This window comes from Labeo rohita, chromosome 20 (genome assembly GCF_022985175.1).
Source record: "Labeo rohita strain BAU-BD-2019 chromosome 20, IGBB_LRoh.1.0, whole genome shotgun sequence".
Taxonomy (NCBI): domain Eukaryota; kingdom Metazoa; phylum Chordata; class Actinopteri; order Cypriniformes; family Cyprinidae; genus Labeo; species Labeo rohita.
In genome coordinates, this window is record NC_066888.1 from 12,632,722 (window position 1) to 12,649,852 (window position 17,131).

The 17,131-nt window shown below is 31.7% G+C and overlaps 1 protein-coding gene across 1 annotated transcript in view; it reads right to left on the reverse strand.

Moving 5' to 3' along the window:
• kcnh5a (potassium voltage-gated channel, subfamily H (eag-related), member 5a) overlaps positions 1-17,131 on the reverse strand; it is a 118,323-nt gene that overhangs the window by 20,078 nt on the left and 81,114 nt on the right. The window contains exons 9-11 of the mRNA XM_051138689.1: positions 15,126-15,325; positions 9,057-9,309; positions 3,506-3,702 (exon numbers count right to left, since the gene is read on the reverse strand). Of these exons, the coding sequence (XP_050994646.1) occupies positions 3,506-3,702; positions 9,057-9,309; positions 15,126-15,325 (650 nt within the window). The remainder of the gene's footprint in view (positions 1-3,505; positions 3,703-9,056; positions 9,310-15,125; positions 15,326-17,131) is intronic.

Here is a 17,131-nt window from a genome sequence, read left to right on the forward strand (position 1 = left end):
AATCTTGTTAGGAGGAAAGCGTGGCAGGTGTGGAGGATTCTGCTTCCTCTTTGCGTTTGCTGCCGAGATGAATCAGCTCGGGCAAAAAAAAAGACTCCAATCTGACACTAATCAGCAGGCAAAGACAAACAGTTGTGAGCCCAGCGGGTAATGCTGGAGCATTCGTTTGAGATTGGTTTGGATTGTCTGCTGATCTAGCAAAGGGACTGTCTACTGAACAAGTGGCCTCGAAACGGGATAGACAGACTCAGACCTTTACCTTCAACTGTATGCCAAACAAAGCCATCTGTCAAATATCAAACCATCAAAGGTCGACAGTTCAGCAATGCTTAATGTGATCTACTCTGACCATCAACTAAAAAAAAGAAGAAAGTTCACATAAGTTCTTTACAAAGTGCACCACACAGCTAATCCATGACTGGATGTAAAACCGTGGAAAAATTCACTCACTAACACCCTAGCGGCCAAAGGCCTGGGGCTCTGTGGCTCTGCGGCTCTTTTAGAGTGACCTTTGCTTTCAGAGATATTTACAGGGCTTTCACAGAGCTTTTTTCCTTACAATCAGAATCTCAGTGAGCCATTCAGACATTGACCAACAGAGATAAGCGATAATGAGGGAGTCTGAAGGACAGCTGAAAAAGCCTTTAAAGAAAGTGTGAGAACTTGGGCTGTGAATCTTTTATTTTTATAATCATGCCGCCTCCTAAGACACCTCTTTTTAGCCAAAATCGAAAGCATCATCGCAGATATCTTTTGCCTATTCCCAAAATGCATTGTGACGAGCACAGTAAAAAATATATATCCAGGATGGTGGATGAAAAATGAACATAGATTACCACTCAAAGGTTTGGGGTGAGTAAGACTTTTTAAGCAATTAATCACTTTATTCAGCAAAGATGCGTTAAAGTGAGCCAAAGTGACGGTAAAGACATTTTACAAAACATTTCTGTTTCAAATAAATGTTCATTTGAAATTTCTACTCATCAAGAAAAAGGTATCACAGATTTCACAAAAAAGTTTCCAACAATAATAATAATTGTTTCTTTTTCTGAAGGACCATGTGACACAGAAGACAATGGAGAAATTTGATCAAAATACAGAGAATAGTAATATTATGAAATATTATTGTAATTTAAAAGTTTTTTATTTTAATATACTTTAAAATATACTTTATTTCTGTTATGCATTACTCCAGTCTTCAGTGTCACATGATCCTTCAGAAATCATTCTGTCGATTTGTTTTCAATGTTGGAAACTGCTGTGCTGATTAATATTTTTTGGAAACTGTTACTTTTTTTAGAGTCTTTGATGAATAAAAGGTTACAAAGAACAGCTTTTATTCAAAACAGAAATCTTTTCTAACAATATAAGCCTTTACTATCACTTTTTATAAATGTAACACATCCATGCTGAATAAAAGTATTAATTTCTTTCAAACAAAGAAATGAATAAACAATGTACTAACTCCACTAACTAACAAACTTTGAATGGCAGTGTATATTGTTACAAAAGATTTCTATTTTAAATAAATGCTGTTCTTTTTAACATTTTATTCATTAAAGAATCCTGAAAAAAGATTTTTTCAGGATTCTTAATGAATCCATCACAGATTCCAAAAAAACCAAAAAACAACTGTTTCCAAAACTGATAATAAATCAGCATATTACAATGATTTCTGAAGGATCATTTTACACTGAAGACTGGAGTAATGATGCTGAAAATTCAGCTTTGCATCACAAGAACAAATTCTATTTTAAAGTTTATTAAAATAGAAAACCACTATTTTAAATTACAATAATATTTCACTGTAATACAGTTTTTTTCTGTACTTTTAATCAAATAAACGCAGCCATGATGATCAAAAAAGACTTTAAAATATATTAGAAAACTTACTGATTCCAAACTTTTGAACAGCATTATATATTAAATTATATTAAAATATCATTAGTAATCCAATTACATATTTATTGTATAATACATGTTTTATATGCTGCAATTACCAATTCAACGTTTTGACCAACACCAACACAACGTGACCAACATTTGTCATATTGTGTGTAAGATGAGATGATAATAACTTAATAACATTAGTAGGAGGCCACACTTCTTCTTATTATCATGCATGATAAATGTGTGTGGTGTGTGTTAGTCCGTGTGTGTGCGTGTATTCCCGCTGATTTGACTCATGCTTTATTCAGAGTGTGCGCTGCGGGGGGCCGTTTCTCCTCAGCAAAGCCGACCCATCAGCGGCGTTACCCAGTCGACTGAGCACAGCGGGGCCATAGGGCGGCCTCTGTCACTCCACTGACAAAGAAACCAACACTCTGCCCTTAAAACGCTTCACACTATTTTCTATATGGTCAGTATTAACGATGGTCCTCGGTTTGCTGTAACCTCTATCTTAAGTCTAAGTTAGCATATTCAAATAATAATCAACAGTCAATCCTATCAGAAAAACACAGTATTAAAGACACTAATGCAAAAAGTATTTTTTTAGTAGGAAAAGCATGTCTTCTACTAATGAAAGATACACCTCGAGCTCCACAAATCAGCTGCATGCAAAATTCATGAACTCAAAGTTACTCAGAGACCTTGAAGAACCATAAACCTTTAAATCAATTAATCTGTGCCCTTAGCAAAGTATCCTCTCATTAGACAGGTCCTCTTTTGCTGTGGCCAGAGGAGATAAATTAATATCGTGGCTCACTGATTCCTGTCTGTGTCCAAGAAGTCCAGCAGCTCCGTGAAAGAATTTTGTAATTTATTTTGTTTACTTAGAAGGATGCAGGACAGATCTCCCTTCCCTCATTATTTAAAAATGACATTAACACACCTAATTTCAGTGCATCGTTTTCTCAATAATATAGATTATATACAGCAACCGAGGAAATCTTGCATCTAAATATAGTTTTACACAATGCTCACTAATTATGTAACTCAACGCCAGTAAAGTGCACGGCTGAGGTCTCCTAATTGTGTTGTGAGCGAACAGGGTCTTTCTTTTGTCAAGAGACCCAAAGTTCTCCATGGGCGGTCTGTCAGAATGAATCATTTATGTATTTAAGGAATGTGAGGTTAGGTCTGAAAGCCACAACAGAGCTGTGAACTCATGCCAACACAGCACACAGCAGGACTGCACAACACACATTCAGGTCAAAGTGCATCAGGATGTGCTTGAATCTATAAATAATCCAACAATACATAAATCCAACAAAAATCACATATATAATATATATATATACTGTACTTTTTGCTTCAAATCAACGTTTCTCATCATGTAATTCATATCAGGGCTGGTTGGTTTTATTCAGGTTTTCTAATGTCAAGATTTTTAAATGCCAATGCAGAAAATAAATGAACAACTTTCTTAAAACAAGACTTGAGAAAAGTGGGCGATCACTTCTGAGTTCTATTCTCCAAGGCTTTTTAGTAGGGATTCAGCAAAAGTCTGTTGCTATTAGAATGTGATATTTGGTAAAAACAAGTGTGAGTATGTAGTGCTTACCCGCTTGCGGAGGTTGCAGGTCAGGATGAGGTTTCGGGAGAAGGAGTTGGCGAAGGCCGTGTAGAACTCCAGTACTTTAAGTAACGCGTCCCTCCTGATGACGTGCAGATCGCAGTACGTCAGAGCCCTCACGTTAGCACAGGCGTGAGCCAGTGTGGATTCCTTCCAGAACACATCACCAAACACATCACCCTTACCTGGGACAGAAGACAGGGATTATAGTTTAATACAACATCAACAAAACCCTTTGTGTTTGCGGTAACACTTTAGAATAGGGAACACATATTCACTATTAACTACTATTAACTCCTTATTTGCTGCTAATTAATAGTTAGTAAATTAGTATTTAAGTTTAGGTAAGGGGTAGGATTATGGGATTTAAAATATGATCATGCAGAATAAGGCATTAATGTGCTTTATAAGCACACTAACAGCTAAGTATTATCAGCATTAACAGCTAATATGCTAGTAACTGGCATTCTAATAAGAAACTGGTTAATAATGAGAATTTGTCCTTAAAATAAAGTGTTACCATATTTGCTTGGACTTTTAGTATTATTATCAATGCTGAAAAATTTGTGCTGCTGGTGGCAGGTCTCTGCTAATTAATAAAAAAGATTGAAGGTGCTGGTTAAAGTTCCAAAAAACTGTCATATGTTCAGAGTTTGCCTTAGACTTTTGTGCTGGTCTGATCTGCAATTACTGGAAATGTTTGGTAGAGGTTATTGCTGGCAACAGAGGGTCAACCAGTTACTGAATCCAGTGGTTTAAATTTTATGACTAATTTCTGCAGAAATGCAAGTTATGGGTTCACATACTTTTTAACTGCAACATATTAATAGTTGTAGCTATTGTAATGGTCTGGGTGTTTGTCACTGTCCCTTTAAGACTTGGATTCAGGGTTTCCCTGCCCCTGCACTCGCGTGTATATGCTCGAAGAACACAATGTTTTTTCTATCGTTGTCGCATCTTCCCTTAACAATAATACATTAGTTGATGGTAACCTGCCTCATGTGTTTTTTCCCTAAAGCACAATAGGTTACACTATGGGCTTCTATTTGATCTTTTTTGTATTCTCATTCAGACAGACTGATTTGATCTTCATGGAAGCTTGTTTCTGCCATGAGATAAATAAATAAATAAATAAACAATTGCAATTTTTTTTTTAATCTCACACTTCTGACTTTTTTCTTGCAATTCTGAGATTATATCTCAAAGTTTGGACTTTTTGTCTGGGATATAAAGTCTAAATTTTAAGATATTTTTTTTATAATCTGGCAGAAACAAAACAGTATTGTGATATATAAACTCGGATTTCTTAAACTTAAAAATGTGAAAAAAAATCAGAATTCTGAGTTTATAGCTTGTGATTCTGATTTGCTAGTTTATATTATATGAAAGCCTTTTTCCACCACTGAATAAAAAAAAAATAATTGCAACTTTTTATCTCACAATTCTTTTTCTATATCTTGCAATTCTGACTTTTTTTTCTCGTAAAAAAGACTGATATGTTTTCAGAGTTGAAGATGAAAACTCGCAACTGTGCGAAAAAAGTCAGAATTGTGAGCTTCTATCATGCAGTTGCAAGATAAAAGGTCAGAATTGTGAATATGTTTCACGCAATTCTGAGAAAAAAGTCAGAATTGTGAGTGTGTATCACAATTCTGAGAAAAAGTCAGGATTATGAGATGTAACCTTGCAATTGTGAGAAAAAAGTAAAAATTGCCAGTTTGTATCACGCAATACTGAGAAAAAGTCAGAATTTTGAGATGTAAACTCACAAATGTGAGAAAAATTCAGAATGGCAAGATGTGAACTCGCAAATGCGAGAAAAAAAGGTCAGAACTGCAAGATGAAAACTTGCAATTGTGACAAAAAAGTGAGAATTCCCAGATGAAAACTCACAATTGTGACAAAAAAGTCAGAATTGTGAGTTTGTATCATGCAGTTGCAAGAAAAAAATGTCAGAACTGCGAGTATCACAATTCTGAGAAGTCAGAATTGCAAGATTTAAACTTGCAATTGCAAGAAAAAAGTAAAAAAAAAATTGCCCATTTGTATCATGTACTACTGAGAAGAAGTCAGAATTGTGAGATGTAAAATTGTGAGAAAAAAATTGCATGTTTGTATGATGCTTCTGAAAAAAAAATCAGAAATGCAAGTTGTAAACACACAATTGCAAGAAAAGACAGAATTGTGAGATATAAACTCACAATTACCTTTTTTATTATATTTTTTATTTAGTGGTGGAAATGGGTTTCCATAATATTACACAGCACAGACTTGTGGGATACTTAGGTGTATTTACCGTTTTTTTACTTTATTTTTGTATCCCATGCCACGAACAAGCTTCCATAGACAGTATCACACAGGTACAGTATCTTCTAAGTTCACAAACCACACTCAGTAGAGAATCTGTACAAAGTGTAAGTACCAAGTGTTCAGTGCTTTTGATGAGGGGCATCATTAGGAACCCAGCAGGTTTAGTCTGGTGGGTTCAAGTAAACGCCTTGGGGCTAATTAACTCACAGCGTTCGCATCTTATTTCATTTTCGTAATCATTAAAGCAAAAGAGCATCTGATCCAAATCCCCATTAGAGAGAAGAGACGTTAACTTCCTCTCTACAGTGTCTCATAAGGTCTAATGTCATGTCGTTCGCAGTTACACCACGTCAGTGAAGGGCACGTCACATTCTTGCGGCAGCGGCACATCAGCAAGACTCAAGAGATGATCAGATCAAGAAATAGACCAGTCAAAGAAAGAGAAAAGTCGGAAATGTGCCTGTCCGTGCACATGTTCATCAAAACAAAACAGCTGTCTTGTTTTTATTGCTCATAGTGGAATTGGTTCCAGACTCAAAGTTAAATAAGGAGGCAGTAACTGTCCTTTAGTTGAAGAGACATTCAGAAAAAAAAACCTGTGCACAAATTAGACGAGGCCTGGATAGTTATTGTTTTCTCAATTTTTAATAAGAGGTTTACAAGCAAGGACTTACTCTCTGCATTTGTGCTTAAAAATATGCCTGTTTCTCTGACAACAAATCTGGTCATTGTTAGAGCACTGGCTGCACTAGAGACTGTGTGAACTATGTGTGCACATCCCTGTGAAACAAAAGACTCAACAATCAATGGACAGAGAATCGGTCCCCACAGTTCCATTACGGCAGGATAAGGAGACGGCGTGGACAGAGTAACAAATGCCACATATAACGCCAGGAGCAGACTGTGGGGTTTTATGTTACTGCGGAGAATGAATGTTAGCGAGTTCACTGTGCAAGATCCTGTGTGAAAGCCATCGTTTAGGATCCACTGCATTAGTATCGTGCCCTTTATAAGTTTGTTATTTTTCTGCACTTATTCGAAGCTTGATATGTTTTGGAGCTGTGGTATGTGCCCTCAGGAAAAACCTGCAGAGCTATGAAGTATTACTGTAGTACAAACTGGCTAATTGTGCAGCATTGGGCTTTCTTGAGTTTAATGAGAATGCTGTGCAATGATGTTGTGCAGAAAATATTAACAGTAGCAGCAAAGTTTATACTGAAATAAAACTGGATTCTGTAATTCTTCAAAAATACTCAACCTGCTTGTAAACAAAATATTTTGGATATCGTAAATGTTTCATGGCAATGAATAATTCTTAGGGTGAGTTCCCTGTTGAAAAAAACAAGCATATGCTGGTTAGGTGTGTTTTGAAGCATGGCAGCTGGTTTGATCTGGTTTAAGCTGGTCCTGAGCAGGAGCTAGTTGCTTAGGACCAGCGCATGACCAATTTAAACCAGCTCATAACCAGCTTATAACCAACTTAAACCAGCTGTCATGCTTCAAAACATACCTAACCAGCATATACTGTTTTTTTCAACAGGGTTTATTTTTTGAATGTAACTTTCTGTACAGGAACATATCTTGAGGTCTTTGCTATTACTTTAAACAAAATGTTCAAAAGCTATTGAGTGTTTATTAGGGATGTAATGATATTATTAATATTATGATATTGCGACAGCAAAACTGTCTCAATATTATCGTGGCGATATGAAGCGTTAGGTCTTCCAGGCAAGAAGTAGTTTAAAAAATATATTTAAACCTCTTATTTTAACATAAAGGGTCTTTAAAGTTGTCTTTTGGGCTATTATGCTTTGGCACAGTATCTGTTAAATGAACTAAAATCGAAAGCACAATATGGCTTGATTCCTTCATCATGTCTGCTGGATTGGAGCTCTTAATTTTGCATTAGATAGAAGAATTTAACTTTAAGATTTTCATCTTCCCCCAATTTCTATATTTGTCTTCTTTTTAATACCACAAAAGATACTGTATCATGGACTTTATATTGCGATATTATTGGATCATGAAATTTTGGTATCGTTACATCCCTAGTGTTTATTACACACAGCTGATTTCTTGTGATCACAGTGGGGCATCCTGTCACAATACATGGGGCAAGCTGTCCCAACGGCAACTTTACCAGTGTGTTATTGTTAACTAAAACTAAAATTATTAAAAATAGTTTTCATTAACTGATATAAAGTTAAAATAAAAGAAACCAAAAGTTACTAAAACTGAAATATATAAAATAAACAATAAAGCTAAGCTAAAGCTAAAGAAAAATATGAAAAAATACAAAAAAAAAGAAATTAAAATTAAAAATGCACATTACTAAAAATTACTAAACTCTAAAACAGAAATTAGAATGAGAAATGACATTATTAAAGTAACAAGCCAATTTAAAATATTACTAAATACTATTATATGAATAGACAATATAAAATAACACTGTTCATTGTTTGAAAAATGAGACAAATGACAACAAAAAATTGTAGCCACAAAAAAAAACAAAAACAAAAAAAAAAACAAGATACAAGATCTAATTTTCCAGAGAGTTCTGGCATTCTCATAAGTAAATTAATTACTTAATTAATTAATAATGGCAACATACAGAATGTATGTGAATATAGTTCAAACTTTCTGTTAATCTAGTAGAGTTATTTAGTGGAAGGGATAGAATTTGTTGAATACATTTTTTATTTTTGTTTTCTTTGGGCACAAAAAGTATTGTGCCCAAAGTAGCTTTATAAAATTATAGTTGAACCACTGATGTCACATGGACTATTTTAACAATGTCTTTACTACCTTTCTGGTCTTGAATGTGGTAGTTTCATTGCTGTCTATGCAGGGTCAGAAAGCTCCCGGATTTAAAAAAAAAAATACCTTCATTTGTGTTCCGAAGATGAATGATGGTCTTACAGGTTTGGAACGACATAAGGTTGAGTAATTAATGACAGAATTTTCATTTTTGGGTGAACTATCCCTTTAATTTATGCTGGTATGGTTTTACTGTATTTACTTGTTTATCCAATTTTAGTTTATTAAATTAGCTGTTTAAACTAGCTGATTTAAACCAACATGTATTTGTGTATTTGGATTTTTATCACAAAATCTTGTAGCAACCTGGGATATAGCACTTGTGATGACTTTCCTGTGTGACAACTAACCCCTGAGGTCTCACTTGACTTTGCATTTTTTTTTCTAGTAAGTAAAGGATGATTTAGCTTACCTAAAATGGCAATAACCTCATCATCCTGAATGACCTCCAGCGATCCAGAAACCACAAAGCAAAGAGTGTCCACGCTCTCCCCTGCGTGGAAGATGAGATCTCCTGGAGCGCAGTGTGTGGTCTGGAACTCCACCGCCAAAGAGCGCAGACAGCCGTCACTGGCCAGCCGGAAGGCAGGGTGCTCGTTGAACACCTGGCGGTTGAGATGCACACAGATGTCTGCACGCATGTCCTTAGGACAGATGGACAGAACCTAGCGAGTAAAGCAAGGAAAGTCATGTCTTGATGACACAGTCTCTCAACAGTATGTACAAAGTTCAATGAAACTCTTCTTGTCATTATACTAGAGTTCATTTGTTCTATTTTGGACTTGCAATTACACAATGTAGACTTTTTGGTTACATACGTAAAGACATGTGTTCTTATATAAGTCTAAATTACTTAAATAAATAAATACATACATACATACATACATACAGAAGGACATTAAATATTTAAGATTAAAATTATTTTAATTTTTAAAAAAGACAATGGAGTGGTATGAGTGATATGTGACATTTTACTGCAGAACATCTCGATTAACCAATCAGAATCAAGTATTGCAGAGAGACATGTAATAACGTGGAGTACGTCAGCTACTAAAATGATAGGCTAAAGCATAGAATTGCATTGGCAAGCAATGAGTTTATTTTGCATTACTGCACTTCATTACTTAGGCTAGAGAGAAAAAAAAAAAGTCAAACAGAAACATGTTCGGTTCCTGGTGATATTGGAAATGTCACTTCCTGAATATTTTACTTGTGTGCTCTCTACAGTGAGAGCTAAATTAACACTGCGCTAAAGAGATCTTGAGGTTATTACAAAAATGATCAGTAATGTTTATACTGTAATGCTATTAGCATACTACGATTAGCTGCCTTTGACACAAGCGATTAGCAATTAACTTTTATGTATAATAACAATTGGATTAGAGGATTAGAACTGATTCACTCTGTTAATCATAGTGTTTTTTTTTTTACTGTGTATTGATTGCAATAAGAACCCAAATACAGTTGCTCATTAATGAGTTTAAGTGTCTCATTTAGCTGAGGGCCTTCGTATTGATGTAAAAGATAGCAATCTTATGCATTATGACAGATAAATAAATTTGATTTTGGCAATAATAAAGTAAGGAAAATCTACTGAACCACACATTTAAACCAAATTAAACCACTCATGCAATGTAATAAAAAGTTAAAATATAAAAATAATGAAAATAGTATTTATTATTGTAGTTGTTGTTACTAATGTTGTTGATGATGCTAATAATAATAATAATAACAAATACTATTTTCGTTATTTTTATATTTTAATATTTTATTACTTTGCATGAATTTGGTTTTTGGTTTTGGTTTAATTGTGTGGTTTAATACATAATTAATACATTTTGTATACCTATATCAAATATCAAATTTACGATTTATGATATTAATGTCTTATTTAATAAATTCCATAACCCCCTATTTGATGTAATAGAATTTTTTCTGACTTTGTTACTTTTATTGTTGTTATTATTACAATAAATGCATTCTTAAATGTATAATAGTAGTAGCAATAATAATAACAACAATAACTGTATTATTATTACTGCTACTACTATTATTATTAAAAACAACATTATTAATATTAGTAATAATAATAGTAATATTAGTAGCAATAACAACAACAACAACAATAATAATTTTGGTTTTCAAAATATTCAGTTTTTTTCTAAATTTAGGACAAAATTTAAAACCAAATTAAACCACACATGCAATGTAATAAAATATTATAATATAAAAATCATATTAATATTATTATTATTATTGTTGTTATTATCATCATCATCAACAACAACATTAGTAATAACAACAACTATAACAAAAATAATATATTAATTGTATTGTTGTTGTTAATATTATTATTACTACTACTACTACTACTACTACTATTAACAACAACATTAGCAATATTAGTAATAATAATAATAGTAGTAGCAATAATAATAATAATAATAATCATAATAAAATTTTCACCTTTTTTAAAATTTAGGATAACATTTAAAACTAAATTAAACTACACATGCAATGAAACAAAATATAAAAATCATAAAATGAAAATAGTAATTATTATTATTATTATTATAAGTGGAAATAAAATAACTGACAGGAACAACAACAATGTGGATTACTAAAAACTTTTACAAATATATTTTTATTATTTATTTATTGATCTGTTTTTATTATTATTATTATTATTTATTTATTTATTTATTGCCAATTTGTCTAACTATATCTGTATTTGTTTTCAGGAATACTGTATCTGTGTAAAATAATTTAAGAAAAATGTTATTTGACTGTAGCATTGACCAAAAATCTTGAATGAAATATGAATATGAACAGTATGCGTATGTCAGCATGTATGGGGTTATGGCATTAATATTGCATCATTAAGTGCCCATAATAAATTTGGCATGTCCTGGATGCATTTACAAGCTGTTTCCATTATGGGCAGAAGCACACGCATACATGGCATTCAGTGCACGGAAAAGATCTAATATACTTAACTTCACCAGAATGCAATTACAACTGCAGAAACCAATTATGCTCTCTGCCATTACCATTACCTGTACAGAATCCCTCTGGTCGGACCATCTATTCAGCTATATTCAAATTCTGATCTACTGGTCAGATCATGATAAATAATGCAAATGAGCAATGTTATATGTAGGTATAACAGAGATCTAGGCTTTTGGAACATGAACGTGTTCTGCTCAACTTATAAATGAAAAGTCACTTCGACAGGCACATTTTTTTGCAGTGTATGTGTCCATCTCTGCTGTCTTTTTGAAAATGTTTAATTTTCCCTGTTATGCCCATACATCAATAAATGGAGAGGAATTCTCACCCCATACTGCATGAAAATCAGTTATGAGAATCCTTTATAAGTCTAAATTTGAGCCAGAGGTTGAATAGATCTACTACATTCCCTGAGGGTTGATGTCTCCTGGGATATAATGCAATTTCCCATTCCTCTTTTAGAACGAAATACAAAAGGAGGTCTTGAAGGAGAGACGCTTACACAAAAAATGCCCCGCTTTTCTCCACCTCCTTTATTTTAAGTTTGACATTTCTGACAGAATGATAGCATCCATCAGAAAAAAAGACAAAAGCAAATGATTTCTCTTTAGTTCAGCATGTGGGATTGCACTGCTTACATTTAAATCTCTTGATTTGGGGGCCATAATTAAAATCAGAAAGAGAGAAGAGGGAACTGCTTATGAGCTGTTATTACTCTTGTTACCACTATAAAGATTAAAGAAAAGTAATTAAACAATGCCTTGCGTGATCAAAACCACATCCTGAGTCTTGCTTAGCTAAATACAAATAAAAAGTTTTGGTATTTTCAAAATGTGTCTTTCACAAAAAGCAAACACTAGTGAAAGCAACCATGATTGCTGATGTCTGAAGAGAATAAACCTGCATAAATAATTAATATATTGTGCAGACAGTTAAATTGCAAAGTCATTATTCAAATAATGGCTCTATAAAAGGGGTTGACTGATTATCTGTCTGGCTGATTATGGGTGCAGATATTAAGCATTTATATGGTTGTAGGTATCTGCCATTTTTAAAACCGATTTTCTGATAAAATAATTTAAAAGCATTTAAAGAAAGTTTTTGTCAGAGTCCTTGTTATTCTAAAGTTGACATTAATTTACATTTTTACACCAGACATATATTTTAAATCTGAGAAATTAGAGAAATTATCAGTTATCGGTCTGCTTGATTTGTAATAATTGGTATCGGCCCTGAAAAACACATATCGGTCAACCCTTACTCTATGAAAAGTAACAAATATTTAAAACATTTTTTAAAAACATTAAAAATGATTAAAAATAATTTTAAAAAATCTGTATTGGTATCATTCTTTTTTTAAAAACCGATTTGCTGATTAAATAATTTAAAAGCATTTAAAGTTTTTGTCAGAGCCCTTACACCAGCCATATGTATCAGTTCAAAATATTGTTATCGGTGTACTTGATCTGTAATAATCAGTATCGGCATCGGACCTGAAAAATACATATCGGTCGACCCCTACTCTATAAGAAATAACAAATATTTAAAACTTTTTTTACAGTAGTTTAAAAAAAAAAAAAAAAAAAAAAAAAATTGGTATTGATCGTTTTTTAAACTGATTTGCTGATTAAATCATTTAAAAGCATTTAACGACAGTTTTTGTCAGAGCTCTTGTTATTCTTAATTTTGACATTAATTAGAATTTTTACATCAGACGTAAATATCAGTTAAAAATATCAATTATCGGTGTTGGCATCGAACCTGAACAATACATATAGGTCGACTACTCTATAAATAGTAACAAATATTTTAAACTTTTTTTGTAACCTTAACAATTATGAAAAGTATTTTAAAAAAAACATTTCAAAACATTTTTTTAAACAATAAAAGTATTAAAAGAATTTAAAAAAACTAAAAAAAAATTGCTATTGGTCATTTTTAAACTGATTTGCTGATGAAATAATTTAAAAGCATTTAAAGAACGTTTTTGTCATAGCCCTATTTTTTGGCTTTTTTTTTTTTTGCCTTTATTGTGAAAGATCAGACTTGACAGGAAGTGAAGTGGGAGAGAGAGGGGGTGGGATCGGGAAAGGTCCTCAAACCGGGATTCGAACACGGGATGCCCGGTGCGCAATGGCGCTGCATGTCGGCGCGCTGCCCACAAGCCCTTGTTATTCTTAATTTTGGCATTAATTTTCATTTTTACACCAGACATATATATATCGGTTCAAAATATCGGTTATCGGTCTACTCGATCTGTAATAATCAGTGTTGGCATCAGACCTGAAAAATACATATTGGCCAACCACTACTCTATAAGAAATAACAAATATTTAAAACTTTCTTTTTTAGCATTAAAAATAAAGTATTTAAAAAAAAAAAAAGGTATCGGTCATTTTTAAAACTGATTTGCTGATGAAATCATTTAAAAGCATTTAAAGAAAGTTTTTGTCAGGGCCCTTGTTATTCTTCATTTTGAAATTAATTTTCATTTTTTTACCAGACATATATATCGGTTCAAAATATTATCGGTGTACTCGATCTGTAATAATTGGTGTCGGCATCGGCCCTGAAAAGCACATATTGGTCGACTCCTACTCTATAAGAAGTAACAAATGTTTAAAACTTTTTTTTTTTAAACTTTAAAAATATTAAAAGTATTTAAAAAAAAAAAAAACTAAAAAAATTGCTATCGGTCATTTTTAAACTGATTTGCTGATGAAATCATTTAAAAGCATTTAAAGAAAGTTTTTGTCAGAGCTCTTCTTATTCTTTCATTTTTATACCAGACATACATATCAGTTCAAAATATCGGTTATCGGTCTACTTGATCTGTAATAATCTGTATCGTTATCGGCCCTGACAAATATTACAGTAACAAATATTTTAATTTTTTTAAAAAAAATATATATAAAAAAAAAAATTAAAAAAACATTTTTTAATTTTATTTTTTAAGTATTTTCTTCCAAAACTAAACAGCCAATCACAATTGATATTCATTTGTAAAATATTAACATTGTAACTCCAAGATGTACAATGTTTATTAACTAATAACAGAATAATATAAGATTTCCTATAAATTGCTTAGTTTAAAGGTTATGAAATGGCAGAAGTGATGAAACAGAGAATGTGCTACATTTAAGTATTTTTAATGCTTACATTGCAACTGTATAAGCTATAGCAAATACATTTAGTTTATGATGACAAATGTCATCAAGTGTGGGGTTAAATGCCCCTCTAGCCTTTGTATTCACATGATTTTTGATCAAATCAAATATTTTAACTTTCTATTTCTTTTTACACAAATTCACAAAGTTCTTTTTATGTTTCTCTCACAATATATTCAATAAAGAAGAAAAAAGAACATATTTCACTCAAGAGGGCTATTCTACACTTTGTATACATTCAGTCATGCATTCCTCTACACATGGTTTGTGTGCAACATATGAGAAAGAGGAACATGTTTACCCACCTTCTCTGTGTCTATGCCTTTGGTCATGGCCCATGTGGACACAATGTAGTCCATAACTCTCTCGCTTAGTCCTTTGGGCACCTGATAGAGCTTCAGGAAGTCTCTCACATTGTTCAGCATCTCATGGTAGCGATTGGTGTTCGTGTACATCTGCTGAAAAATAGTGGTCACGTTTCCAAAGATGGTGGCGTACAGAAGAGCTGCAAATCAGAGAGGGGACAGAATGAACTACAGGGCACTTTAGAAAGCTTCTATATATAAAAATCAAAGGCTATACTGAAGTGAGAGTGTCTAGAAGTGTCTGAAGAGAAATGGGAGTTGTGATTCGCTGGCTGAGGAGACCTTCATATGAGATTTGAGGGTACAGACCAGCAATTTGGACTTTCTCGTGCATTAAATCCCACTAATATACCTTCTATCACATTTTCTATAAGTAGAGTAACATTTGCAACACTGTTAGAAACATGATTCTGACTGATTCACTAACTGTATGTATTCACATTTTTGGATAAAACCTATGTGTGAATATTTTGATATATAAATCATGCGTTATCAATAACTTTTCACTTTTCAAAATGTTCACATTTTTTTTTCTAGAATTAAGATAAAATGTAAAACTAAATTGAACCACACCTGCAATGTAATAAAATACTGCAATATAAAAATCATTAAATTAAAATAATATTATGTATTTATGTATTATTATTATTATTATTATATTGTTGTTGTTGTTGTTGTGATGGTGGTGGTGGTGGTTAGTATTATTACAATCAACATTAGTAATAACAAAAAAAAAAAATTATATTAATAATTTTATTGCTGTTATTATTATTATTATTACCACCACCATTATTATTAACAACAACATTAGTAATATTAGTAGTCGTAGTAGTAGTAGTAATAATAATAATAATATTTATTTATTTATTTATTTATTTATTTAATAATAATAATAATAGTAGTAGTAGCAATAACAATAATTTGTCAAAAATTTTATCTTTTTTTTCTAAATTTAGGATAAAATTCAAAACCAAACTGAACCTTATTTGCACTGTAATTATAAAAAAATAAAATATAAAAATCATAAAATGAAAATAGTATTTATTATCGTTGTTAGTGTTGTTTTTAGTATTATGATTATCATCATCAACAACAACATTAGTGATAACTATTTTTTGCTAAATATTAGCAAAAATAATATTACTACTAATATTATTATTATTTATTATTATTATTATTAACAACAACAACAACAACAACAACATTAGTAATATTAGTAGTAACAATAATAGTAATATTAGTAGAAATAATAATAATTTTTAAAAATGTTCAGCTTTTTTCTAAATTTAGGATAAAATATTAAACCAAATTGAACCACATATGCAATGAATAAAATATTAAAATATTAAAATATATAAGTGATAAACTGAATAACGTATTTATTATTTTGTTGTTGTTGTTTTTAATATTATTATCACCAACAATTTAGTATTAGTATCATCAACAACATTAGCAATAACAACAACAACAGCAATAGTATATTAATCATTTTATTTTTGTTATTATTTTTATTACTACTTCTTCTCTTGCTCCTACTATTTTTAACAAGAATATTAGTAACAACAACACATATACATATTAATCATTTTATTATTCTTATTACTACTACTACTACTACTGCTATTAACAACAACAACATTAGTAATATTAGTAATAATCACTGTATATCATATAATATTAGTAGCAATAATAATATTTTTTTCTAAATGTAGGATAAAATTTAAAAAACAAATTGAACCACACATGCAATGTAATAAAACATTAAAATATAAAAATCATACAATTAAAATTATTATTACTATTATTATTATTGTTGTTGTTGTTGTTGTTGTTATTGTTCTAGTGCTATTATCATCAACAACATTAGTAATAACAATAAAATAATATATTAATAATTTTATTGTTGTTTTTATTGTTATCATTACTACTACTATTAACAACAACAA